The sequence below is a fragment of the Pollachius pollachius genome, assembly GCF_949987615.1.
Source record: "Pollachius pollachius genome assembly, chromosome: 5".
In the NCBI taxonomy this organism is placed as follows: Eukaryota; Metazoa; Chordata; class Actinopteri; order Gadiformes; family Gadidae; genus Pollachius; species Pollachius pollachius.
The window spans coordinates 10,909,539-10,936,435 of record NC_136938.1 but is presented as its reverse complement, the minus strand read 5'-3'; the positions used below and the strand labels follow the sequence as shown (position 1 = coordinate 10,936,435).

General features: G+C 45.2%; 1 protein-coding gene across 1 annotated transcript in view; it reads right to left on the bottom strand.

The window, feature by feature from the left end:
- Positions 1–330: 330 nt before the first annotated feature.
- LOC307075627 (FERM domain-containing protein 5-like) overlaps positions 331–26,897 on the bottom strand; it is a gene marked incomplete at both ends in the record, with an annotated part of 63,019 nt that continues 36,452 nt past the window's right edge. The window contains 13 exons of the mRNA XM_079736280.1: positions 331–959; positions 5,149–5,255; positions 6,421–6,489; positions 6,696–6,770; positions 6,924–7,015; positions 9,027–9,090; positions 9,225–9,313; positions 9,600–9,687; positions 11,034–11,157; positions 12,487–12,584; positions 16,322–16,400; positions 16,779–16,821; positions 19,271–19,375. Coding sequence (XP_079592406.1) covers positions 331–959; positions 5,149–5,255; positions 6,421–6,489; positions 6,696–6,770; positions 6,924–7,015; positions 9,027–9,090; positions 9,225–9,313; positions 9,600–9,687; positions 11,034–11,157; positions 12,487–12,584; positions 16,322–16,400; positions 16,779–16,821; positions 19,271–19,375 — 1,662 coding nt within the window. The remainder of the gene's footprint in view (positions 960–5,148; positions 5,256–6,420; positions 6,490–6,695; positions 6,771–6,923; positions 7,016–9,026; positions 9,091–9,224; positions 9,314–9,599; positions 9,688–11,033; positions 11,158–12,486; positions 12,585–16,321; positions 16,401–16,778; positions 16,822–19,270; positions 19,376–26,897) is intronic.

The window sequence follows — 26,897 nt, the reverse complement described above, 5'->3', positions numbered from 1 at the left end:
CATGAGTAAAAAATGAAGGCAACCCAATCCTTGAATAATATCTTCTTTCTCTGAAGTTATTATTGCCTTCAACTTCCTTTCGGCTTTGCACCCTGTGAAAACCCTGTTGCCGTGACAAAGCAAAATGATCTCCAAATGACCTATATTAAAAGATGAGGTTTCAGCTTCCTGTGATTAATGCTTTTAAGAAAATTCTAAATATGAAAAAAACCACAACATGTGTATCAGAGGAAAAGGGGGCGGTCCTTGGCTTGTGATTGAAACACTGTCTTTGTTCTGTATTCTGATTGGGCTTCCATGCTCAGCAGGAAGAGTCTGTTTTCTTTCCTCTTATTGGCTGACGAGGAAGCCGCCCATCCAGCGTACCTTACAGGCGAACCAGCGCCGCAGCGGGCAGAAGTACTCCAGGTGGAACTGCTGGAACTCTGGCGTCCTGCGGATGTCCCGGAGGAAGGCGATGTCCAGGTCCGACTCGGTCAGCACCAGGAGCAGCAGCAGCAGCGCCCCCAGCAGCCCCATGGTGACCAGGAACAGACGCAGGACGCTCAGAGCAAACTTGTTCAGCTCCTCCACATCCCCGCCGGCGCCCCCGGGGGTCGACGTCCTGCTCCTCCCCCCCGCCCGCGACGCCCCCCTCTTGCCCGGGCCCGGCTCCGCCCCCTGCCCTCCCCTCTCCTGGGCCGTCTCTGACTCCGCCCCTCCCTCCTCGTCGCCGGCTCCGCGGGACGTCCCGTTGAGGTGGCGGCCCAGCAACGTCTCGGCGCCGCCGTGCTCGGCCACGGGCGTGGGCAGCACGCTGTCCGACGGGCTGTAGGCCTCGTCCGAGATGACCCCTGACCCCGAGGGGCCGGCCTCCCTGCGGTCTGCCAGGTGGCCGCGCGAGCGCCTCATGAAGGTGTCGCCGTGGGAGACGGAGCGCACCGGCGTGGAATGGGCACTGTCCCGGAGCGACTCCAGACCTGCGCGCCAATCAATCAATCAAGTTAGTTAATCAAACGTTTTTTTCCCTGTAAAACTACAATATAATGTGCTACCGGGCAACAAGGTGGCAGGAAAGGAAGTGGAATCTGGATTCGTATTCATGAAATAAGATCAATACCATGGATGGATGCAGCTGATGTGGGGTTACTTATTGATGATCACAGTTTGTTGGTAATGAAAAATGGTATAGAACATTCTGCCACAATGACCAAGTAGTGTTACTGTGTAATGTCTTTGTGTGTATGTTGGCTGGTTAAAGCAGGCCAGTACACAAAGGCACCCACTCACCCACCAACCTACTCACACACCTACCCACACACACACACACACAGTCTTTGAGAGTCACTTTCTTAATTAGCCTATTCAGTCGAGCATTAACCCTACCATGGACATTGTTGATGGATTAATTTTTTGAACGTTTCGTTTTTTTTTGTGAAGTCACGCCCTGAAATTGAGAAACACACACATAACCCCCCACTCTCACAACCACATGCACACACACTGTAATGAGGTTAACTGATAATGCTGCTTGGAGAGACCCTTTGCAAGACCCTGAGAATATTTAAAATGTGTTGTGAACGATAAATCACTGCAGTCTGAGAGACATTATGACGTTGCTGCTCTGTAGCCTTGACAATACGAAACATGTTTGTGTCACACAAAGCCTTGTGCAAAACGAAGACGGAAACATCCTTTCAATAAAGTACATTCCCTGAAAAGAGTGGCAAATAGGGACTTGAGGCACCTATTTTTGCATGATAAGTGATGTATTTAAAGAAATGATGAAAGGATTGTTTGTGACTCTGCAACGTCTTGCAAGTGGATATGAACCACTAACCAAATGGCAGGGAGGGGGTCTAAATGCTCTCTCTATTATGTGTAATCATAATAGAGAGAGCTATTTTTCGTGTCGGAAATATGATGCACGCCTACTCTGCAATCAATTTGTTTTGGAAAACCTTCATGTTATGTTCATGGCTTCAGAAGAGAAGGTTATTCTCCAGCACCGTGTGCATGTCAAACTGTAGGCCCATCAAATAACGAAGCCCCTGGTAAATATATCCACAGCCGTTGCAAAAACAGCTGTGGCTTGTTAGGGGCGTGAGAACCTAAATCCATACGTCCAAAAGCCTTTGGTAACTTGACACCACATGGATACCTACGCCACACATACCAAGAACACATAACCATAGGAAACAAGCGTTCACACTCTGCCGCCGCCAACAAACAGGAAATAATCCTCCACACCAACACTGTCCAGGCAAAGGTGTATCGATTTTCCCCACAAACGTATTATTATCTAACCTTTGTACGTATTTTATTTATTTGATATTTTGAGAGACATTGTCTCCAAATAACTAATAGTATGCCACAATGTACCCACTTATTTACCCTATTACCGTTTTTGAACTTTAGCTTATTTTAGAGAGATATTGCCTTCAAAGTAGTAACATTCTAAACGATATAAGTCATATTCAGTCAATTGATCCAATGTTACCTTGGGGGTCGCGGAGCCCCCCAGGCCGGGGGGTGACTAGCCTGGACGAAGCCGACGATCCCTCCCCCAGTCGAGACCCCGATGGACTGGAGGAGGATTCGGGGAGAGAAGGGAACAGAGGGAAGACCCCCAGGGCCTTTGCCATTAGTCTGGGCCCCAGGGACAGCACGCGGACCCTCACATCCCGGTAGCAGTGGTTGACCATGCACAGGTGCACGTTCACCTTGGTCTTGATCCGGATCAGACACTTCACCATGATGACGGAAAACTAAACTTGTCGGACCCCGAAATCCTTGCTATCTTACAGATGACCGCTGGCAGTCTGGTGTTTTACTCTAAGTCTTTCTACTCTCTAAGATGACAGAAACTCTCTGTCGTCACTGTTGCTTTAGCTCCTCCCGATTCTTCTTCTCTCTTTCTCTTTGTCACTAATGTGTTCTTGAGCCCCGGACTCTGAGTAACAACCACCTCTACGATACTAGTAATACCTCAGCTGTACTGACTTGCTTGTTAGACAGAAAGACATACAGATTGAAAGAGAGACAGAGAGAGAGAGAGAGGGAGAAGGGAGAGGCTGAGTGAGAGAGAGAGAGAGAGAGAGAGAGGGAGAGGGAGAGAGAGAGAATGACACACACACAAGGTCATGGAATGTGCTCCGCTTTGTGCCACAGTCTGTTTTAATGGCCTGGCCTGTGGTCAGTTGTGACACATGGCGTGCTCTGACACAGGGCTATTCTTAGGACGAGGATAAGACTAACAGTGGAAGTACCCAAGAGACAGTAAAACACATCGACTAAACACACTGCACGCACACACTCACAAACAATTGAAAATGCACACATACAACCACATAAACACACTTGCAAACGCATGTGAGAGTTGGGAGCAGTGTTGTGCTGGAATTACCAGAGCCTTGACTTAATCAGAGCCTTAACTGTCCAAAAGTTTCACTTTTGGACAGTTCCTTTTGTTTATGCTACATACGTTGTTTGCTGATTTGACACCCAATGCCTAACCACCACTCTTCACCACATTTGCCCACATCTTCTTTCACCAATCTTACGGTACTGGTACATAGACAACATCAGCCAATCACAAACTCTTTCCGTTGTAGTCCCCCCCCCCTCTAATTGTTATAGTTGATGACACACCTGCAAGGAGCATTTAGGACACATCTAGGTGCCATTAAGGAGTACGGTTAGGATTTTTTGACTATTTTGACCAAATCAACTTAACCAATCATTTGGTTGCAAAATTATGTTCAAGAAGTATTACAAATTCAAGTGTTTTATTTTGTTTAACTGTTTTAATATATAATTTGACAATTCTGTTCTGCTAAACCAGTTTTGTTGTATGTCTGGTATCTGTTTAGTTACCTATTATCTCCCTCCTTCCTGGGAATTAAAAGAAGCGGTCTTCTAGGTGTTTGGTGCAATTGGTGTTGATGTTTGTCCCTTGAAGGCAATGATGTTAAATTAATGTTAAAGAATTTCTGTACAGGCCTATGCTCAAATATCTCCACAAATCTAGTGAGATGGTGTAGTTGTCCTAAAAGGGGGTCACAGACATTGAATATGTATATTTATGTAGCCCTTAATCAGTCTGAAGGGCTTCACTGGGATCTGTCAATCCATCACATGATTGGCACTACAAAAGTGTGAGCTCTACAAAATGTGGAATGCAAGTTTTGTTTCTATTTTTTGTCATAACTTATATTCTTAGTAATGTTTGATCTGCTTATGTAGCCTATTATCTCTAGCCTGGCTATTGCCAGACCAAGCTCAATCGTAGATTGCACGTTGGTCTGGGGAAGCTGCTGTCATTTTCTTTAGCACAAGAGGCGTGATCAATGGGCCTAGTTAAAATGACGCTGTACGCAATTGAATGCTTGCCGTCGCTTCCCTGTCGTCATTGTGTTAAACCAGCCAATAGCGCGCCAGGGGGAAAAGCCAGCCTGATGATTGGCTCCCACAAAAACAATTCAAAACTAGAAAGAAATGTATTGCTCATCTCCAGACACTTCTGCAGGCTGACTCAAATCGCCGGCAGAATGGGCGGGGCTACCCAGTCTATATTATCTCAGTATAGTCCAAATCTCTACATGTCGAGGACAAATAGCCAAGTCTTTCAAATGTCCTGATCCTTGCACCCGCTCCCCAGTCCCAATGTTTCAACTGTTAATTCACAACAGTTGAGTTGATTTTATTATCATTAGTAGTAGTATTGCATTCCTCGGCTATTGTTAAGCAGGGTATGGTGTGTACTTTGGCTTTGAAGCAGAAACCACACTTACACCGAAGTTATTCCTTCAGATCAACCCTTTTTTTGTGTGTGTAGAACAAACAGAGAAAGGCAGAGTGTGTGCAAAAGACAAATACAATTCTAACGACTGAAAGAGTGTCTGACGTGAGCAAGTGTGACAAAGATACTCAACGACAAAGGCACTCAAATTACTGTTGAGAGGAAGTTTGTGTTTTTTTCCTTGACTGCTCTAGTGAGCAAATCAATGAATTGAAAGAATGACATACGGAGGAGACAAACTTTTTGGTTTGTTGTGTGCATGGTTGTGCAAGTTTTTGGGTATGTGTGTGTGGGGTGTGGCACATTTCATGGGTTTGTTTCAAGAGGGCAAATGTGTGTGTATGTGTGTCAAATTGTGTGTGAGTTACCCTCCATGATGGAGATGTGGACAGCCCTCCGTCGGGTGCGGGGAACACTGGTCAGACGAGGACCATGGGTGATGGAGGGACAGCTCCTACTAGGGACCAGGCCTGCTCTATACACACACAACACACTTTCATTAGTCACACAGGTAGATCTTGCACCATGAAAGTCATTGAAGGATGAGTGAGAGGTTATTAGGGTTGTGAGTAGGGGTGCAACAGATCACAAAACCCACAGTTCGGATTGTGTTACGGTTTTTGAGCCACGGATCGGATAATTTCCGGATCAACAAAAACAAAAAGATAACAAGACAAATATGACTTGGCTTTCAATTGCTTTCTTTTTTTCTTTTCTTTTTTATCCATCAATCCTGGTGCCACAGTTCCGACACACTGCGACCGTTTTGTCAACCACCTTATTCCATTTTCATTTTAGTGCACAGGGAAGCCAATGGTCCCATACAGGGGATTTCAATGATGCAGGAGGCTTCTCCAACTCCTCTGCTCGCCATGCTGCAACCCTAATTATTCAGTAACCTATTAATCATGCGTCGATAATGTGAGCGAATTTAGATATTTTTTGTATATAATTTAGCTTATAGTCAGCCAATCCGCAGATCACGTGCTTTCCGAACCGTGAGTGTTGATCCGTTGCACCAATAGTTGTGAGGGTTGGAAAAGGATTGTGAGGGGGTTAGTATGGTGGTGATGGGGTTAATAGGGTGGTGAGAGGGTTAGTAGGGTGGTGATGGGGTTAATAGGGTGGTGAGAGGGTTAGTAGGGTGGTGAGAGGGTTAGTAGGGTGGTGATGGGGTTAGTAGGGTGGTGATGGGGTTAGTATGGTGGTGATGGGGTTAATAGGGTGGTGAGAGGGTTAGTAGGGTGGTGAGAGGGTTAGTAGGGTGGTGATGGGGTTAGTAGGGTGGTGAGAGGGTTAGTAGGGTGGTGATGGGGTTAGTAGGGTGGTGAGAGGGTTAGTAGGGTGGTGAGAGGGTTAGTAGGGTGGTGGGAGGGTTGGTAGGGTGGTGATGGGGTTAGTAGGGTGGTGAGAGGGTTAGTAGGGTGGTGAGCGGGTTAGTAGGGTGGTGATGGGGTTAGTAGGGTGGTGATGGGGTTAGTAGGGTGGTGAGAGGGTTAGTAGGGTGGTGATGGGGTTAGTAGGGTGGTGAGAGGGTTAGTAGGGTGGTGAGAGGGTTAGTAGGGTGGTGAGAGGGTTAGTAGGGTGGTGATGGGTTAGTAGGGTGGTGAGAGGGTTAGTAGGGTGGGGAGATGTCTAACCTGTGGATCTCAGGGGGGTCTCTCTTTATTTTGGCACTTTGTTCCATCACTTCTTTTGCAACTCTTCCACTAGAATAATGAAGAGTTATCATGTTAACAGATGTTAAGACTGACATCACAGCACTACCCTGGAGAGATAGAACCAAGCACATCATTTTTGCTTGATTGTTAACTAAGACTTATCTCAAATTATATCAGATAACAGAGCAGTGCATTGTAAACCGCTGTACAGAAAAGTGTGCAGAAACTCTGGGTGCAGACAGATAGTATCTTACCTGTATCTGAAGCGACTTCCCTTAAAGAAGAGATTACTACTGGACACCGTGCGCACCTGGCTGGACTTCTCCAACCTGGGGGCGAGAAGGATAGAGATACATATATAGATTTTATATGCTTTGGTATAAGGTAACGCAATTGAATTGTGTAAGGGAGAGTGATGTCCATCTACATGACAAGTTAAACAGCCAGTAGGTGGTGGTGGTAGTGGTGGTGGTGATACTGACTTGTAGAAGGCCTGGTTCTCCACTCCACACTTCCACAGGTGCTTACAGGCCTCCGGGGTAGGAGCAAAGTACGTCAGGATGATCTTCTTATCCTGAAACACATAACAGAGCGGCCACCTTTCACTCATTGAGCGTTTGGCTATACAAATTCAGGCGATTCACGTTCAACAGAAATGTTTTATTTTTTTTAAAAATGTGTTTTATTTCAGTTCAAAGTCATGTGGCTTTCTGAAGTATCTGTTAGAGGATCTTGGATAAAAATTCTAAACCTATGGGCTTGTTTTGAACATGCGTCATAGGCATGACTGACATGACATGACAAGTCTTGCCAACTGAAAAGCAACAACTGCCGCTATTGGTTGTGGGGTTCCGTTCTGTGTCAAAGACTTCTTAAGTCGGGGGTGGCTTTGGCCTTACACACTACACGACCGGTCTTGACAGGTTAGTAATCTCCACTATAAGGCAAATTGGAACACGTGGGAGCACACACACACGAAGACTCTCCTTTCTGATTATCTGACCTTTTTCTAAAAACCTGCAAAATCTCACGGGAACACGTCTTCTCATGCAGATGAGAATGTGGTCCGCTAGGGTTAGTATATGTTATAATAGCTTCTGGATTCATCGACATCTCTTTAAAGAACAGCACATTCATTTCTACTGAAACAGACATTGCAAGGCCCATCGCAGGTCTGTGTTTTTGCAGATTAGACAAAAGGTCAGGCTGCTCTTGTTTATAGATAAGCAGAAATCGAAGCCATTTAAAATGACAACCAAAAGAAAATCCAAGGCGTTGGTATAATTGTCAAAAAACAATTCAGATATCATCCCATAAAACGAAAAAGTCGTTTTTCCGATGTTTTATTCAGATTGGCTGTAGACACAGTAATGGTCGATTTCAGTCTCAGTGCATATATAATTACTCTATGTGCCTCGGCCTGATAATAAAACCGTTTTGGAGAAATCATTGTTCTCCTAACTCCGTCCTCGCTGGCGGCAAAATCTCATGTCTTGAAACCCCCCCACTACACCACTTTATCAGAACTGACGTCAGCCCCCCTCTCCCGACTGAGTGGGCAGACACATTTTTGAGCGGTTTGTCACCTAGTGGGTAGGGGCCTCTAACCTAGTATTATCCAACAAAAAGAGTTAGCCAGCAATCTAAATAATATTCACACAAACTTCTTCAAATAATTGTTTTAAAATGAAAATGGCTAAATGACAGAATAACTACATAGTTAACATGTGTATATATATATGATTCAAAATAGTCTAAGACAAAGTCTGGGTATTTTCCTGCTTTGTGTCTTCAAGCATATTTCTCTATTGTGTGTGATTCTCTATTATAGCATGGGTCAATGAGCTGTTCCTCGTGGGGTTCTCTATGAGAGCATGGATCACAAGGATTTCCTCGTCTGGTTCTTCATGACTGCATGGATCAGACTGTTCCTCGTCTGGTTCTCTATGACAGCATGGATCAGTGAGCTGTTCCTCCTCTGGTTCTCTATGAGAGCATGGATCAAGTGAGCTGTTCCTCGTCTGGTTCTCTGAGAGCATGGATCAGTGAGCTGTTCCTCCTCTGGTTCTCTATGAGAGCATCAATCAGTGAGCTGTTCCTCGTCTAGTTCTCTATAAGAGCATGGATCAGTGAGCTGTTCCTCCTCTGGTTCTCTATGGGAGCATGGATCAGTGAGCTGTTCCTCGACTGGTTCTCTATGAGAGCATGGATCAGTGAGCTGTTCCTCGACTGGTTCTCTATGAGAGCATGGATCAGTGAGCTGTTCCTCCTCTGGTTCTCTATGAGAGCATAGATCAGTGAGCTGTTCCTCCTCTGGTTCTCTATGAGAGCATCGATCAGTGAGCTGTTCCTCGTCTGGTTCTATGAGAGCATGGATCAGCGAGCTGTTCCTCCTCTGGTTCTCTATGAGAGCATGGATCAGTGAGCTGTTCCTCGACTGGTTCTCTATGAGAGCATGGATCAGTGAGCTGTTCCTCCTCTGGTTCTCTATGAGAGCATGGATCAGTGGGCTGTTCCTCGTCCGGTTCTCTATAACAGCATGGATCAGACGTTGGAGTGATGTTTTAAATCATGCATGCACTCACCTCCTTCTGATTAGCGTAAACGTGGAACGTCTTTGCCTCAAACTTGAGTTTGGTCACCTCATCCCTGTGGGGAGACGGGGGGTCGGGCAGAGACATGACGTGATCAGAGACAAAGAAAAATGAAATATGCACACACACACACACACACACACACACACACACACACACACACACACACACACACACACACAGACGCACCAGTTAAGGAAGTGTATCCTCCTGTTTCCTTGGAGTACAGTGAAGCCAAACGGAGTGAAGGCCAGGAAGGCTGGGTTACCAGACACATCCTGGGACAGACAGAAGCATCGTTAAACACACACACACACACACACACACACACACACACACACACACACACACACACACACACACACACACACACACACATATAGTGTGGCCTGCTCTTGGGGAGACTATCGACCAGAGCAGGTCAAAGTCACATTGTAAAATAGTAAGTATTATACCCACACACAATACCCAATACACTCAATATACTCAACTTAAAAAAAGTATCACCGTAGAAGGCCTACAATACAATAGTATTTTTCCAACAGTTGTGACATGATGTGTTACCTTGCAGGGGTGAGGATCGATGCCGTACGTCTCCAGACTCTGAGCTTTCTGTAGGAAGTTGAGTTCAGATGTGTCTGGAGACTGTCCTCTGGTTGGAACAAAGAAAACACAAACAAAATACATTAAACCGTGTTTAGCCTGCCAGCTCCATCCTGCAGTCAACGAATCCCGGACAAAGTAATCCAGAACTGGGCTGAATCAGCTGTGCTTTGGTGAAGCTTCTGCCTTGGCAAGACCGACTGGTTTGCAACCTAAACTCCCCTCTCTAATTTCTTCAATTCTTGACGTAGAGAAACAAAGACCTTTCAATTCAAGAATGCATTTAATCTAACCATACAATTGTAAAGAAAAAAATGCATTAAAAATGAATGGCATTGAAAACGAAATTAAATGTATTCACAAAATATATATATATATATATATATATATATATATATAGTGAATATATATATATTTTGTGAACACTTGTTTTCAATTTAATTTTGTTTTCAATGCCATTCATTTTTAATGCAATTCTGTTTTTACAATTTTTGAATTGAAGAAATTAGAAAGGGGAGTTTAGGTTGCAAGATTTCCCTTTGGAAAATAACAAAGATAAACACTAGAGGGCGCTATAGTTCCGCGATTATTGGTTTAGATGTAAAAGACGTTACACAAAAAAAGACGTCAGAGAAGAAAAAGAGTTGAGGGAGAGATAAAGAAAGATAGAAGCATAGAAAGAGAAATAGACTAGAAAATGAAGGGCCTGACAAGAGAGGTTTGTTTACAGGAAGGAAAGGAGGAAGGAGGATTGAAAAAGTCATGACACAGTGCTTCAATGAAAGGTTACACGCACACACGCACGCACACACACACACACACACACATAGTATCATAGAGCAGTAGCAAGAGGAATACAATTACAGGCGAATACTCAGCATAAAAGGCGGATCTCAAATGATCTATTACCTTGAATATCCATTGACACTGGTCTTTCATACTGAATATAGACGTTGTGGTATGGTTTGGATTAGAAATGTCCTCTCCTGAATATAAAGCTGACACCAACTGCAGAAAACATCTGTTGGTGTGTTTTATTTACTTCATACTTCTTTCCAACAACTGTTTCTAAGGCGAATAGAAAGTGAACACCTGCTCCCTTAGAGCATTTGGAGTTCATGCAACGAGCCCTAGAAAGAAATACTGCCCCTTTGGGCACAAAGCTAATTAACTGAATCATGGTAAACAATCATGTTCCTACAACAGCCCTGACCACAGCACAGGCTGCCAGAGATATCTGCTCTGCGTGGTGGTGCTGCTGGCCTTTGGCTGAGGGATGGCTGGTCTGCGTGTCTGAAGGTTGGCCCGCTGGCCGGTACAGGAGTGTGGGTGGAGACGTGTGGGGGGTGGGGTTGCCTGGAGGAGAACCCGGCGCGGGGCCAGGTGTCACCTTACATCAGCTCAGTCTTGTGGATGTCTGAGATGCGGCGCTCCAGCCGCTCCGAGTGTTTGGGGAAGAACTGGAACTTGGAGCTGTAGCCCTCGGGGTGTTTCCCCGGGTCGTAGTCCCCGATCTCCGCTGCCCCACAGAGGACAATGACATACAGAGATAAATACACTTCATATATATGCCTGTTAAGTATAGAGTGCGCCGCTGCAATGCCACCATCGCACAGGACAACATGGACATGTACCTTTCTATATTTAATATACCTTTCTATATATTTAAGTTTCTATACGTTTCTATATTTAATATAGAAAAGTAAACCCACTTTATATACGTCAAATATAAAGAACTCCTACACACCCACCACCACCAAGGACAACAACATGAAGATATAAATATATAAAGGTAAAGACTTCATATGTTAAATATAAGGAGCTCTTCCACCACCACTTCCACACGGGACAATAACAGAAAGATATAAATCTAGAAATGTAAACACACTTTCTATATGTTGAATATAAAGAGCCCTTACAACACCACCCCCACACAGGACAACGATAGAAAGATATACATTTGGAAAGATTAATATAGAGCTATGTCTGCACCACACAGGAAAATATCCTGCATAATTTAAGGTAAATAACCTTTAATTTAAAATATAAAGAGCTCTGCTACAGCACCACCACAAAGGAATATGAAGAAATAAAGAAAAATATACAGCTATGGAAATAACTAAACTTGTTTATGTTAATGTGAAATATAAACATCTCTGCCACAGCCCCATCACACAGGACCATAAAAAATGAATATATATACACGTATATAGAGAAAAATATAGCGTTCAATTATCTTTGTTTTATTCTAGTCATTATGTTATACTTTTACAATAATGACTATATTATAAAATAAAGATAATCATTGAATCATCAAATCATTGAAAAGTTGAATCTGCTATATATTCTATATAAAAGAAAAACAAAGGAGGAAAAACAAAGATAGAGATGCTTCTACAGAAAGCTCTTAAACAAACGCAATAACCTAAAGTTGTGTTAAAGTGGCCGCCTGGGGCCGTGCCAGATGTCTCCATCCTACTGTAATTGAAGTGGGAGCTGATGAGATGCTTAGCAATGCAGCACAGTCATTTCCTGTCGTAGGTATAAGGACACTCGAGGACACAGGCATTTACACTGCAGGACACACATCGGCAGGGCTCACAAGCCCACGAGTTCTCTTTCCACCGGCTGAATGCCAATGAGACCCACACCCAACTTAGGGGTGGGTGAGGGCAGGGGGTGGGCGGGCTTTCAGATGAAAAATAAAGAAAGATGAAAAGGTCAATGTCTCGCTAATGGAGAAGAAATCACCAGCATCTCAATGATAGCCCTGCATATTTTAGATAGGCTTTTTGAAATAGGTTTTATATATGGGGATGAAACCAGCAAAATAGTTAATTATGTGTACCTTGGAGTATGTAGGCAGCCAGCAGGGCAGCATCCGAGGTCTTGCACAGAAGTCGGCCGTGATACAGATCCCTCTTAATCTGTAGGAAGACCAGGTATCTGTGGACCAGAGCACACACACACACACACATCAGGTTCTGGTCTGTTATAAGGAGAACCAGAACCAAACCACTCCCCACTGTGCAGATCTAAAGCACAGGGGGCTAATGACTTATTTATAGACTGCTTTGGGTGAGGAAGGCTTCACAATATATCCGCAAAGAGGGCCCAAAGGGCTTTGTGTGTGTGTGTGTGTGTGTGTGTGTGTGTGTTCCTGCTTCTTGCCTTGAGACGAAAGCTTTGTCTCCTTCTCCCTACTTTCTATCCCACCAATGATGTAATGATACCTTCAGTAACAATGTAATGATAGCAGCAATGATAGTTTGATATCAACACCTATAGTTATAATGTAATAGCAACACTGATAGTAATGATAGTATGATAGCAACACCTGTACTAATGATGTAATGATAGCAAGGCCTAGTGGCTTCTTGGCCATTCTGGCACCCTAGGCGAGATCTCCAACTCCCTCCGCACCTCGGATAAGAAACACCATCTTCAGGAAAAATGTCATCAAATGCAGAAAGTGAACTGAATATGCACAACCGGCCCCTCCCCCACCATCTTTCATATTCATCTCACAGAAAACAAAGAAATTAGTTGGGAATTGCAAATACTTACAAAAACTAAACATTTTATAATACATATATATATATGGAGACAGCCCCCCATATGTATATGCCTAGGTGGGGTGACATTTTTGTCATAAAGGCTCTAGGGGGATGAGGTCTAGGTGATGTCCCTTGATATCACCTAGGTTGCCTTTGCCTAGAAACGGCCCTGGCAACACCAATTGTAACAATGTAAGGATTGCAACACCGATGGTATTGATTGTATGACAGCAACACCTTTAGTAATGATCTAATATGAGCAACACCTATCGTATTGATAGTATGATAGCAACATTGATAGTATGAAAGCAACACCTATTGTAGTGATAGTAGGATAGTAATGATATAATGTTAGCAACACCGATAGCAATGATAGTTTGATAGCAACACCTATGATGTTATGATAGTCAACACCTCTACTAATGATGTAATGATAGCAACACCTATAGTAATGATTGTGGGAGTGTGTGTGGATGGCTGGTTTAAGCAACCTGGCCCGAGTCAGAATGGTTGGACTGTGTGGCTGGGGGAGGCTGCAAATCTGTGGCACATTGAGCAATCTGTGGTTTAAACCAGCCATCACCACGCACGCTCTTGAGAGAGATCTCCTGCCTTGCAACATGGAAGCACCAGCGTCATATATCATCTGCAAACCTTACAATTAACCTGTTTCAACACAACCACCCTGCGTCCTTGTCTGAAGGAGCCCTGTTAAAGTTACTTAGGTGAAGTGTGACAGCCACCTAGGTGGCGTGTAGCATTGACATTGCTGCAATGATATAATGATAGCCACCCTTATAGTAATGATGCAATGATAGCAGCACCTACAGTAATGATGTCACGATAGCAGCACCTACAGTAATGATATAATGATAGCAACACCTACAGTAAGGACGTGATGATAGCCACCCCATTGTAATGATGTAATGATAGCAGCACCAATAGTAATTATAGTATGAAAGCAGCACCTATCGTATTCATAGTATGATAGCAGCACCTATATTACTGTAATGTGTGAGCCTCTTCATGTTCAGCCAAATGGAAAAACATGACAACACAAATATGGATAAAGGGAAAGAATGAGAGAGGGGGGTAGAGAGGGAGGGAGGCAGGGGAGAGAGAGAGAGGGAAGGGAGCAAGAGATAGAAAGAAGGAGGATGGAGAGAGGGAGGGAAAAAGAGACACAGAGAGAGGGAGATAGTGTGTGGGAGAGAGGGATAGAGAGACAGAGGTTGACAGAGATAGAGAAATAGGCAGAAACGGAGAGAGGGATAGAGTGAGATAGAACAAGATAGAGAGAAATAGAAAGAAAGACGAAGATAGAGACAGAGACCGAGCAGGAGACGCAGATGAATGACGTATGACGGCTGTGCTGTCTGAAGCTCCTGTGGGACTTCACCACAGAGGCACCTGGCGTGGTGCTCTGCATACTAAACCACCGCTCCCAGCCAGCATACGGTACACACAGTGCAATCATATCCAACGCCGCTGCTCAAGGTCATAGACGCCTGAGGAATACACCTCCGCTTTTATAATGACGTGGGTCGTGATTGGCTGCTTATGTTTTGTGTGTGTTTTGGTGAGCATGTGTATGCGTATGCATGGCAATGTGTGCACGTGTATGTATGCATAAGAATGTGTATATGAATATGTTCATGTGTACGTCCTTGTGTGTACGTGTGTGTGTGTTTGTTTGTGTGTGTGTGTGTGTGTGTGCTTGTTTTAGAATGCTGAGCACAAGCAGATGGTGGAAGACGCCAGGGTCCCAGCTCCACCATGTGAAGGAGAGGTTTTATTTCAGGGCTGTAGTTGAATTATGTGATCTACTGGCATCTCTGCCCAGTAACTGCTTCTCACAGCAGTTTGTCTGGCTGTCAAAAGGCAGGCCACACACACACACACACACACACACACACACACACACACACACACACACACACGTATGCACAAAGACACACACGTGGGCATACACATGCACACTCAGGCATGACATACACACACATATGCACAAAGACCCACACACAAACACGCACCAAATAATGCCCGTGCCCACGCACTGAAATTCACTTATGGAGACAAAACTATGATATCCATTGTAGCCTTCACCATGTGAGAAATACTATCCGTGGAGAGAGCTAGGAGCTCCAGGTGTTGTCTGCTTAAATAGACCCATACCCACGGCAGACATCCAATGTTCCTCATAAAATCCGCTACCACAGTCAGCAGAATCAACTTTCACCATCAATTATTTTATTAAAACCATAATCTGTGTAATGATGAGGGGAGAGCGTTCCCAGATGTCTGTTCCCTTCACCTCACTCGCTTTATGTTATCTAAGACATTTGACTCCATAAAGATCACATATATCATAGATCATAACGATTAAAGTGCAGTTCTGTTGACCACAAGCAACAAGATATGGCTCTGGGACTTTGTTTAATAGACCTTTGGGAAAATCAAGGACCCTGAAGATAAGCATCCATTCACTTACAACAAGCCATTTCTACATCTCTCCTCCAGTGAGGAGTGCCCACCCATGTGCATAATGGATAGATCAGCAGACCAGTTTGTTCAGTCCACTGGGAAGGATGGTAGGTCAATATCTCTACACTGAACACCCTTCAAATAGTATGGTGTGGTATGCTTTAACCACAACCAGTCACAGTGAAAATTGTGAGGATGGGGATACAAATGTGAGATCCTTTGAGCTGTGAGATACAGCTAGGCTCCAAACTTGGGATGTTGGCTTCATTCAACATAAGGTTAACCTGGGGGAGTGTCCAACCAGTTGTATGATGGGTAGACTAGCTTACCAGTTGGTACTGTTTACTGGGGGGATTGGTAGCTTGATCTGTCTATCATATGTCTGGTGGTTAACCTCCATCATCTCACCTAGTGGTTAACCTCCCTCATCTCAGCCGGTGTTTAACATCCTGCTTCTCGCCTAGTGGTTAACATCCAGCTTCTCGCCTAGTGGTTAACATCCAGCGTCTCGCCTAGTGGTTAACATCCAGCGTCTCGCCTAGTGGTTAACATCCAGCTTCTCGCCTAGTGGTTAACATCCAGCTTCTCGCCTAGTGGTTAACATCCAGCTTCTCGCCTTGTGTTTAACCTCCATCATCTCACCTGGTGATCTCCTCCTTCAGGGCTGCAGGGTCCGGGGGGTAGAACTTGACCCGCAGACACATGGTGAAGGGGGGCTGGGCTGGAGACAGAGACAAACATCCATCTCTAGAAGGTTCTTCACTTAACTTGGTTTTCAGTGTGCATAGTAACAAGGGAATTCTGCATAGTTTTCCCTATCACCTACGTCTATACCATCGTTTCATCATTATGAGCAATTCTTCAAACGTATAATGTATGTAGTATAGATATTTACATACAATCCCATCCTATCCTGATGAGGTGTGTGTAGATTTTCTACGTTGTAATCGCTGCCATTTCTCACTAAAAGGGCTCTTAAGTTACAGTTTCCTATGAAGTTAGATGGGTTTCTATCTATCTATCCTATCTCTCACTGAGAGAGCGTCTCAATGGCTAGAGTACCAGACGGGGCTTGGACAAAAACACAGTGTGTACTTACATTTCATCTGTTTGGCAATTGATTTGGAAAACTCCAGCCAATGCTGAAATGGAAAACCACACAAACAACAAGAGGAAGGAAGAAATGGGGAATATATTAAAAGGAGGGGCTGGGTTTGTCAGGCATGTGTGGCTTACCTGCGGTGCGTTGACTTTCCTGAGAGAGATTGCGACATGATTGAGCACAATGGAGGTGAGTGTGGAGGACGACACCTTGACTCCCTCTCATGTTTATTTACAAGGAGCTCATCTTCAGCAACCCAATGAGCGCCCCAAACCTGCACGGTGGAGCCTGTGTTGTGTCTCCTGATGATTAGCAGGCCAATCTCTCCGTAGCGGCTTTAGTTAGCGGCTCAGCTAGATGACAATAGTTCAATGCAGTGTTACTTAGCATGTGATGCTATTGCTAAGATCCTGAGAATGAACAGGACTAGCGACGGTAGCCAGCGCCTCAGAAAGGTAACAACAGGAATGCAGGCCTACCTAGAATGTGTTGATAATGCTATGCTCTGACGCATCTGTTGCTTACCTCTGTAACTAGTGCTCCAGCTTGGTATGTTATAAAAATAATAAGGGCCTCGGCTGTAGCCAGTGCCCCGGATAATTAGGTAGAGAGTCTATCGCTAGCCACTCTAGCTATCGTCTCAGCTAGGTTACAAAGCTGCAATGCAGTACCTGCAATACCTATATGAGAGTTATGAGAGTTGCTCTTTGAAAGCCCAGTTAAGCGGCTCAATCATGTGTGTTATTTGACTGCTTGAATATTCAGTTATGCTGAAGCCCGGAGTTGGCCAGTGTGGGACCTGATCTGAGTTGGCAGGAGGGGTGGATATGAGTGGGTATGATGGGTCTGGTGCCAGGACCCTCATGCCGGCATGTGAAGGTCAGGGTGACGGTCTGGGCTGGGCTGCTGTTGTAGGTGTCAGGAAGGGGGTATGTGCTGGTTCCACTGTCCCTGAAGCCTCTGACTTCCTTATAAAAGATTCTGTATGATATTTGCCATCTGGAATCAATTATTATATCTAATCTTATTTGGAGGAATTACAGCGTTATCATGAGCAAACCAAAACAATGATAACACTACTGCATTTTAACTTAACATATGATTAGTATTAATGAAAGCCTGTATTCCAACAATCGACGAACAAGTGGATAGATCGTTGATTCGATCACTTCATCTACTAAACAGTCAATAAATCAATCTATTATTCATAAAAATACTCATTCGACCAAAGTACCGTTTTCCTAGAGGTGACGCAGGACAAACACAGGGGTCGCTTATAACTCTGATCATGCGTCTGCAGATAACCCGTGAAAGGAGCTGACCGTGTTATGTAATTCGTGTTATGAGCGACAAATGTGCTTGTACTGCCGTGAAACCGCTGAGAAAGGTCTATTAATCAGGACCTTATATAATAATGACTGGATCAATCAATTGAAGGTGCTTGAGGTAAGATTGTGTATTGTAGCTATACATTTTGTGTAATTCTTAAAAATACCATCTGTCAACTATATGTGGGTGAAATACGTTGCAAGATTATCTGATATGGTTGCCAAGTTTAGATTTCAGACCATTTGCGGCAACATTTTTTCAGGGCATCTCTTCCCTGGTTGGTTCAGGGAATAGATCGTTCCTTTCAACCCCATTCTCACATACACCCTTATCGTCTCAATTTCAGAAAGGTGTTTCAAAATGTTCCTCTCTTTTGCTTTTTCCCCCCCAGTGTGTGGGGTTGGTATCAGGTTTTAGCAGCCTCACTTTATCCAAGTCGGACTGATTCAACTCTGGGGCTGGGTGAGGCTGAACACCTGTGGTGCACTGGGCAATCAGGGCATACAGGATAAATCTGACATCATGCCACACTCTCAGAGAGATCCCTGGCATGTCAGCAGTAAACAGCTGCTCTGGGTGTTAAATCATGCCAAGTCTCCAATAACTGGTGTGAACAACATCTGTGTCGTGGTCGTTGGAGGAGCCCAGCAGGTGGCGTGTGGCAGAGGTCTACTGCGACACATACCTACAGACCTTTGAATCAATCAAATGTGTCTATGGACCCCTGATCTCCTAGCTGAAGGAGAATGGCCTCATGGAGTTACAGTTAGTCTGAGGGCTGTGAAGAGATGTGCTGTCTATTGCCTACCCTTGCATCATCAGCCACACTGTGTCCCCTCAGATTTTCTTATCCTGCCTTTTCCTTTGAAAACCTAAAAATAGCCCTTGCCACCCTTTATCTCATTAATACAATTTAAACTAATGGGATAAAGGAAGAGTTTTTAGTGCTAAAAGTGCATTAAATCAATATGCGAATAAATTACACCACTGCGCTTCAAGGATGTTGATAGCACAGCTACATGGCTACACGTTCATTCCAAGTCAAAGCGTTCAAGTCAAAGCATACAATCAAAATTGGATTACAATAAATGTTTCTTCAAACATGTTGCTGAATTTTCGATGGCCGATGCCACTGCGGCTGAAGCTGAACGCTGGCTTACCCTCTGCTTGTCTGGGTCCACATATCTGATGCCAAAGTAGTCTTTCTCCAGCAGGTTGAGGTGGTGGCAGATGAGGTCGAACAGGTACTGTCCCTTGGCATCTCGCTGCAGAAGACAGCATTTAAGAGAACATTTTAGAAGAATTATACTCCATTGGGCAAATACAACGTTTTTTCCCAGATTTTTGTTCAGCTGTTGAGGTAGTGTATGTGGTAGTGTGTGTAAATATGGGCACAAACACATCAACAGGGACAACATCTTTGACGTGCATTGAGTTTCGAAGCAGGTGGACTCCAACTCATTTCACCCCATCTTTGCTCAGGTATCAAAATATTTCAAGGCCGGACAACCAGAAAAGGTTTAAATATTTCACTGTACCTCGGGGGAAATATCAGAGGGCCATAAAATATTCACTTGCAGCAGCCACCATCCCTGGGCCCTCTGAAAAATCTCAGCTCCATAAAGGGGAGTGGCAGAAGCAGTGAATGTTCGAGGTGTAGGCGATGGGAACGGCAACCAACATGAGAAGACGCCACTACCTGGAAAGTCGTTCCCATCCCTGCACTCCAAAAATATGTAATCTAAAAACAGACCATAATTGTGTGGTCAACAAGTGGCAGGAGCCCGCCGTCTGTAGGATCCCGTTCAGTGGACACTGAAGGAGATGTCCGCTGACCCAGGTCGTAGTCAATTCAAATGCGGTTTGCCGCCTGAATGTGCACTCAACCTGACAGACTGGCTGAACAGTGATTTTTTTTTGCCCCAGAAACATCTAGCTCAGCACCGTTTCTCTGGAGACGGTAAACAGATTGAAGGACCTGCGTAGGCTGTGCCTTGCTCAACGGCGCTTTCCAGCTAGCCCGGCGGTGTCATGTTCACCGCTGTGTAATAAATCAAATCCTAATCTTTCCATTGCACTCTCTCGCTCTCCATCACAAGTGATTGAAAGTTCAGCCGTCTCGCAGTTTGTCAGTTTGCGGGCTGAGGTTGTTGGTAATAATGCTAGAGACTGCTGAAGCTTCTCCTTTTGGAGTGGGGGCTCTCTTTGGCAGTGTTTACTTGTATGTCACTTCAGTGTCGCTGTGCACAAATATTCCCATCCCAACTGTCACACCATGTGTTCAGTCAGAGATGTACACACTATTGAAAATATTTCCCCATATTTTCCATCAATCCGGAGACAGAAATGCTTACCATGCTACCAAGTAATGTGATGTGTAGAATGTGAGGATAAATTGTGACTATGCCAAAGGGAAAACAATCACCAGTCCAGTAGTGAACAACTGTAATATAAAATAAAATAGATTATTTAATGTATATATTGAACCTGCTCATCGTAAGTAACTAAAGATGGTATAAGGGGATATGGTGAAAAAGACATCTCAGGCCTTCGATCAAGCTTCACTGCACCTGAACTCCCTCGACATCAGCTGCTCTGCTCTGCCCCACCCTCTCAGCTCCTATCTGCCCATTCCTTCCTGTCCCCTCCAGGTCTCACCTATCCCGTCTCCGTCCCTCCTCTTCTTTCCTCTCTTCCTCCCCCGCTCTCGTCTATTCCCCTGCTCACCCACCTCTTTTCTCCACTCTCCTTTTTTCTCCTTCTTGCTCCTCCTCATCTCCACTCTATCTTTTTTTAATCTCCTCTCCTCACTGTTCCCCCCCCCCCCCCCTTCTATTCTTCCTTCTTGTCTCATCAGGTCTCATCTCACCCCTCCATACCTTCCTCTCCACTTCTCCTTCTCTCTTGTCTTCCTCGTCTCCCCAGCCTCCTCCTGCCCTCCACTCCCCTCTCCCCTCTCTCCTCTCTGTCATTGCATCTATATTACACCGTCCCCACACATAAAGTTATGCACCCGGACATGCCTGCTGACTAATCAGGCGGCAGAAATAGAAGAAGGCACACAACCTTATATGGGCGCACAGAAGCTTGCACGCACATACATTCACATGCACTGACACCCTAACTTCATCGCTCACTCGTCCTGCCCTCCTCCCTTTCTCTTCCTCCCACTCTCTCTCTCTCTCTCTCTCTCTCTTCCTCCCGCTTTCTATCCCCCTCCTTCACTCTCCCTCTCTCTCTGTCCCTCTTCCTCTCTCTTCCTCCCTCTCGCTCTATCTCTGCCCCGTCGCTCTCCCGCCGTCCCCCTCTCTACCTCCCTCAGACACTCACAGTATTACTCATTGTGTTTTAACGTCTAAGGTACACCTGTGATGCCGTTAACATTTTCCAAGGCTGCGCCGCCTCCTCATCCCATCTGGCCCCTATTACATGTATGTTGCAGAAAAGCCCCAATCAGCCTTTCCAATAGTCAGCATGTGTGTGTGTGTGTGTGTGTGTGTGTGTGTGTGTGTACACTAACTATGTTAATATTGTATTCTATTTATGCATTTTTGCATTTCGTGCAGCGTTTGCGTTTGCTATTTGTACTTACTGTATACGAATCGCACCGTGTGTTAATGTTTTTTATTGTGTGTGTGTTCAGTGTTTGCTGTCATGCATGTCTTAATGGTTTGGGTCCGGGGTTATTATTGATGACCCACAGTCAATATATTATCACGGAGAAACAACAGCCTGGTTAATTAATCTTAATCATCGTTACCAGCAAAATACGCTGCAAAGAGTTATCATGTTAACTCTCTCTCTCTCTCTCTCCCTCACTCGCTGTAACTATACACACACACAAACATCTTTACAAACAAACACAGACACATAAAACAAACAAACACACACACACGCACACACACACCTACACGTATGTAAGCACGCACACACTAAGAGGCCACACTCACAGGTATTGTGCAAAAACAAACATGCACACACACACACACACACACACACACACTAACACTTGTACACAAACAAACACACACACACAGACACACTATGTGCAAAGTGTCCCCAGAGACTCTCCTGGTCGATGCCGATGGGGAGATGAATACAGCCTGATAATACCCATATTACTTAACGTCGGTTTGGTGAAAACCATCCAATCCCATTCGCCAACATTTTTCAGATTATCATGAGCTTCCTTTAATAGGTGAGGGAGTTGGGAATAGGCCCACTCCTTGCTCTCCAGACAGCCAATAAGAGCTCCTGCCCTGCTCTGGCTACAGCTCAACACGGCAGCTGCAGCAGTTATCCACAGTGGACTATACAAGCGTCACTGCCAGCAGGCACTGCACCGCTACCCTCAGCCTGCTGCGGCATTGTGCTGCTAATCGTTTTCTTAAAGATTCTCTCTGTTATTAGGGGGCCTTTTCAGCAAGCTGCACTGAGCTCCACAAAACCCGAAGCTATTGAGAAAATAACAACCTCACAGGCTTTCAATCAGGTCCAGTTTAATCAAGCGTTACTGACCCTGAACGCCCTCTGCATCACCTCCTCTCCTCACTACTCCCTATCCTCCTTCATCTCTCCTTCTCCTCTCTGTTTCCCTTTCTCTCATGCCCCCTGCTTTCCTTCTCCTCTCCTCTCCACACTGCTCTACTATCCGCTTCTCCATCGCTTGCCTCCTCTCTTCCCTCCTATACCCTTCCTCCTTCTCCCCTCTCCTCCTTTCAACTCCACGCCCCTCCTCTTCTCTGCTTCTTTCTTCTCCTTTCCTCTCCCCTCCTCTCTTGACTTCCTCTCCCTCCTCCTTTCTCTTCTCCTCACTGCCTCTCCCCTCCTCTCCTCACTGCCTCTCCCCTCCTCTCCTCACTGCCTCTCCCCTCCTCTCTTCTCCTCTCCTTACTGCCTCTACCCTTCTCTCTTCTCTTCTCTCCTTACTGCATCTACCCTCCTCCTCCTCCTCCTCACATCTCTTCTCCCCCTCCAACTGCTTCTCTCGTTTCCTCTCCCCTCCTCCCTCCACCACCCATTTCCTCATCTCTCCTCCTCACTGCATCTATATTTTCCCATTGCCATGTATATATTAATATATATAAGTTTGCCCCCCGAGCAGAGCTATATGCTATATATTTCATTGTGCTGCATACTGGAGAAGTTGACCCCGGGCCGCAGTTGGATTGAAAATAGACATATGCTTGACGGTAGAACAACTAAATTGATACTAAGTTAAGCTTTGAGTGCATCGTGCCTCTGAGATTTGAGCCGAGGGACACCGCTCTATTGAGTGCTGGTTAGGGAGGGAAGTGGTTGCCTAAAGCGTTGTGGTAATGCTCTTACAGGAGAGATTCCGCTGACAAATAATGTTTTTTGAGGTCTTGTGGTTTTGGCTTGAGAGGCTTGTTAGTGTTTTACGTCAACTACTCCTCCTAACACTGTCCTGTGGAATGAATCACCTTCCTTATGGAGGACTTGCACAACTGCCCCCAACCAACTTCCCTCTTCTTTTCAAACAAATAATAGTGTATTGAGGTAAAGGTAAAGTACTGTCAATGCAATTTAAACTCATTGGACAGTAGGGCAACCTAGTGTTGAGTGTGTATTTGTGTGCGTGTGTGTGTGTGTGTGTGTGTGTGTGTGTGTGTGGGTGCGTGCATGTGAGCGTGCGTCAATTCATGCGTGTGTATCACATTTTGCAACCTTGGACATAGTGTCATTCATACTGTTAAGGATTAAATGAGACTCCTAAACAAAGGGGCTGGAAGGTAATCTGTCTCTCTTTCTCGCTCTCTCTATTTCTCTCACTTTCTGTCACTCTCTCTGCCTCAATCCCTCCAGAAACACCTCAACAGACCTGTCAGTAAAGAAAGGTTGATTTGACTGCACTGACGTCAGCCTCTATGAGTCATGGTTAGAGGGGATTAACGCAGTGGGAGAAACATTTCTAACAAGCATGGGCCCATTAGTGTTTCCACAGCCACGCAATGCCTCATCAAACACACGATAAAGATGACAACAGGAAATAGACTTAAGGATGGTTTGGTTTCTTATTGAGAAGTTGCAGAGAGCAGCGAACAGCAACAGCCAGGCGTTCTTCAGGCCTGTCCGAGCCTCGCTTTCGATTAATTATTGATATGGGTTTCATATCAGCATGGGGAAACCTAACATCAATAAAAGATAGTGTCATTTTTTGGCGCCGAGCATGTTGATCGTATCAGCGGAGACGTGTGGGGGGACTCTAAATGTTGTTGTATGAAGCAAGGAGCGTCCCGCAAGATACTTGAAATTTGGATTCTGATGCAGAGATTTCCTTTTTAAATTACATGTTGTACGTTATAGAGCACGAAGCACCTGTGTCCTGGTAAAGCTGAGTGAGGCAGGGTTTAACAGCAATACTTCTGCAGTCACATTGGCTGATCTCCGTGCAGAATGTAACCATGCTTTGAGTGTTTTTCTTTAAAAAGGCAGCAGAAGCCAGACAGTGAAAGGCTTACAGTAATCATATGACATGGCGATATCAATCAGTACGCACTGGAGCGTGTACTGGAGTACTTGAGAACATGGGATGCTAATTCATGCTACCTGTTGCAACCTAAACAACAAGGATGAACTTTCTACATTCTTCCTCTGATTGCATGTTGCAGTTAAAGAGCTTATGAAAAATTGTATTTCTATTTTGGGGGCATATTTTATCCACTCCGAGGAAGACTTACTTAAGGGACATGTTGAAATGAGAAGAAGAAATTGTAAAGCATATAAAACACTATAATTTATATATATATAATAGCCAAAACAATACAGAGTCAGGCGGTCCAAATACCAGCCACCATTTTAGACAATACCTTGACCTTTGCATCCATCGTCGAGAGCAAGCTAAATGTCACCCAGGTTGGTTTTCCCCAAACAACCCCTCAACCCCAGTGATGTAGCTCTCCTTCCTACTTCCTCCATACTACCTCCATGGAGGTTTAACCTTTGATTCATCGGCTTGGCATCGTTCGCTCAAACAAGATCACGTAAACGAGTCAAATAAAAGAAGAGGCACGGGTTTGCCGGCGTAAATTAGACTTGGGCTTCTCTGACACATTGTATGAGTTATAGCTTCTGATATGACGCCACATCAGCACACAATCTGATAAAACAGCGCTGTGCTGACTGTTGTTCAGGAAGAAAAGAACAAACGGTGAGAAATCATCTGAATACCCTGGTGCCCTTTGTAACGCTGCAGCCACGGATATCTACACACGTCCCTGCCACTTCACTGCCCCCTCTGTGCTCTACATCAACCTCACTTCAGTTAGTACACCACAACACAGCGGAAAAATCACCTCCGGACTTAAGGGCCGGTGAGAGGCTGTCGGAGCTCTATGCAGGGCAGCTCTTTCCACCCAGACAGCCCTGAAGACGGCAAGGTTCACCCAACGCCAACTCCATTGCGTGGGATGTCTTTCCGCGCTTAATACTCCTCCTAATCATGTTAGTACACATCGCTCCTGCAGGAAGCTGCTCTGTAACTAGGGGCCCAGGATCAGATTAGCTCCTCACTGCCCCTGAAGGGCTCCCTGGGGTCCTGAGCTCTGCATGTGCCGTGCTCCCAATCACTGATGGCTCAGAAAATCATTTCCCAAATGAGGGCCCCTCAGAGGCCCCGAGGGACCCCCTCTTACTGTTATTGCCCTTAGTGTGTGTTTGTGTGTGTGCATGCGGGGCACACGGGACAGATTCTCCCTGGTGCCTGGTGATGTATTCCTACGGATTTAAAGCGTTGAGCCCAACCAAGCGTCGGAGCTTCAGGCTTTTGGGACCGCTCGGATGCTCCACTTCAACTCTGCGTTCAAAGTTCAACTACTCGAAGTTTGACTCATTTGACGCTGACGTCACAAAGCACTTCCGGTCAGATTTCTGCCTTGCGTGACATTCTAAGCCAACCAATCTAAACGGCATCATCTTTCCTCATTTCTTAACCTAAATCGTTTCCATGGGATTCCACGCGTTGCTGAACTCTCATCAAGCGTTGAACGCATTGGGCTCTACGGTATTGCATGGTATGGATGCTGGTGAAAACCAGTCACCCACCACTGATGGTATCTCTTTGGAGTTTGGATGGAGAGAACATGGAGGGAGTGAGCTTGAGAGGAAGGAACGAGAGTCAATAACAATTGCAAAGGTGAAAAATCAGGTAAGGTAAGATAAAATAGAAGCTGTAGACCAGACAAGACTAGGCTATGCTACTGGAGTGAAGAGAAAGGGGGATAAGTTTGAGAAACAAATTCAGACAGTAGTTCAAGACAGATATTTAACTTCCCAGTGAAAGACTCATTAAGAGACAGAGGAGGGAACGAACGGCAGTGAGGTTGATGACACATATGAAGGACACCACTGAGCATCTGTTCCTCTGCCCTACCTCTGGTCTCCGGCTTCAGGGACGGAGCAAGAGAACAACTCTCTAGAAGATCATTGGGGTCATCCTTCCAGACATCGCGACTGTGTACACCTCCTCTGCATGCGCCGAGTGAAAAACATCCTTCAGGACAATCTACACCCAGCACACCACCTTTCTCTACCAATTCCCTCTGGGAGAAGATATAGGTCCATCAGGGCCCAAACTATTAGGCTGGCCAACAGTCTATACCCCCATGCAGTCAGGCTGCTAAATGGACAATCTGCCCCCCCCCCCCCCCCCCCCCTTCTTACTCCTACTCCTCCTTATACATGCATGCACATTTCTGATGCAATTAGCTCTTAACAAAACAATTAGCACACTGCTACCGCTACTACTACTACTACTACTACTACTAC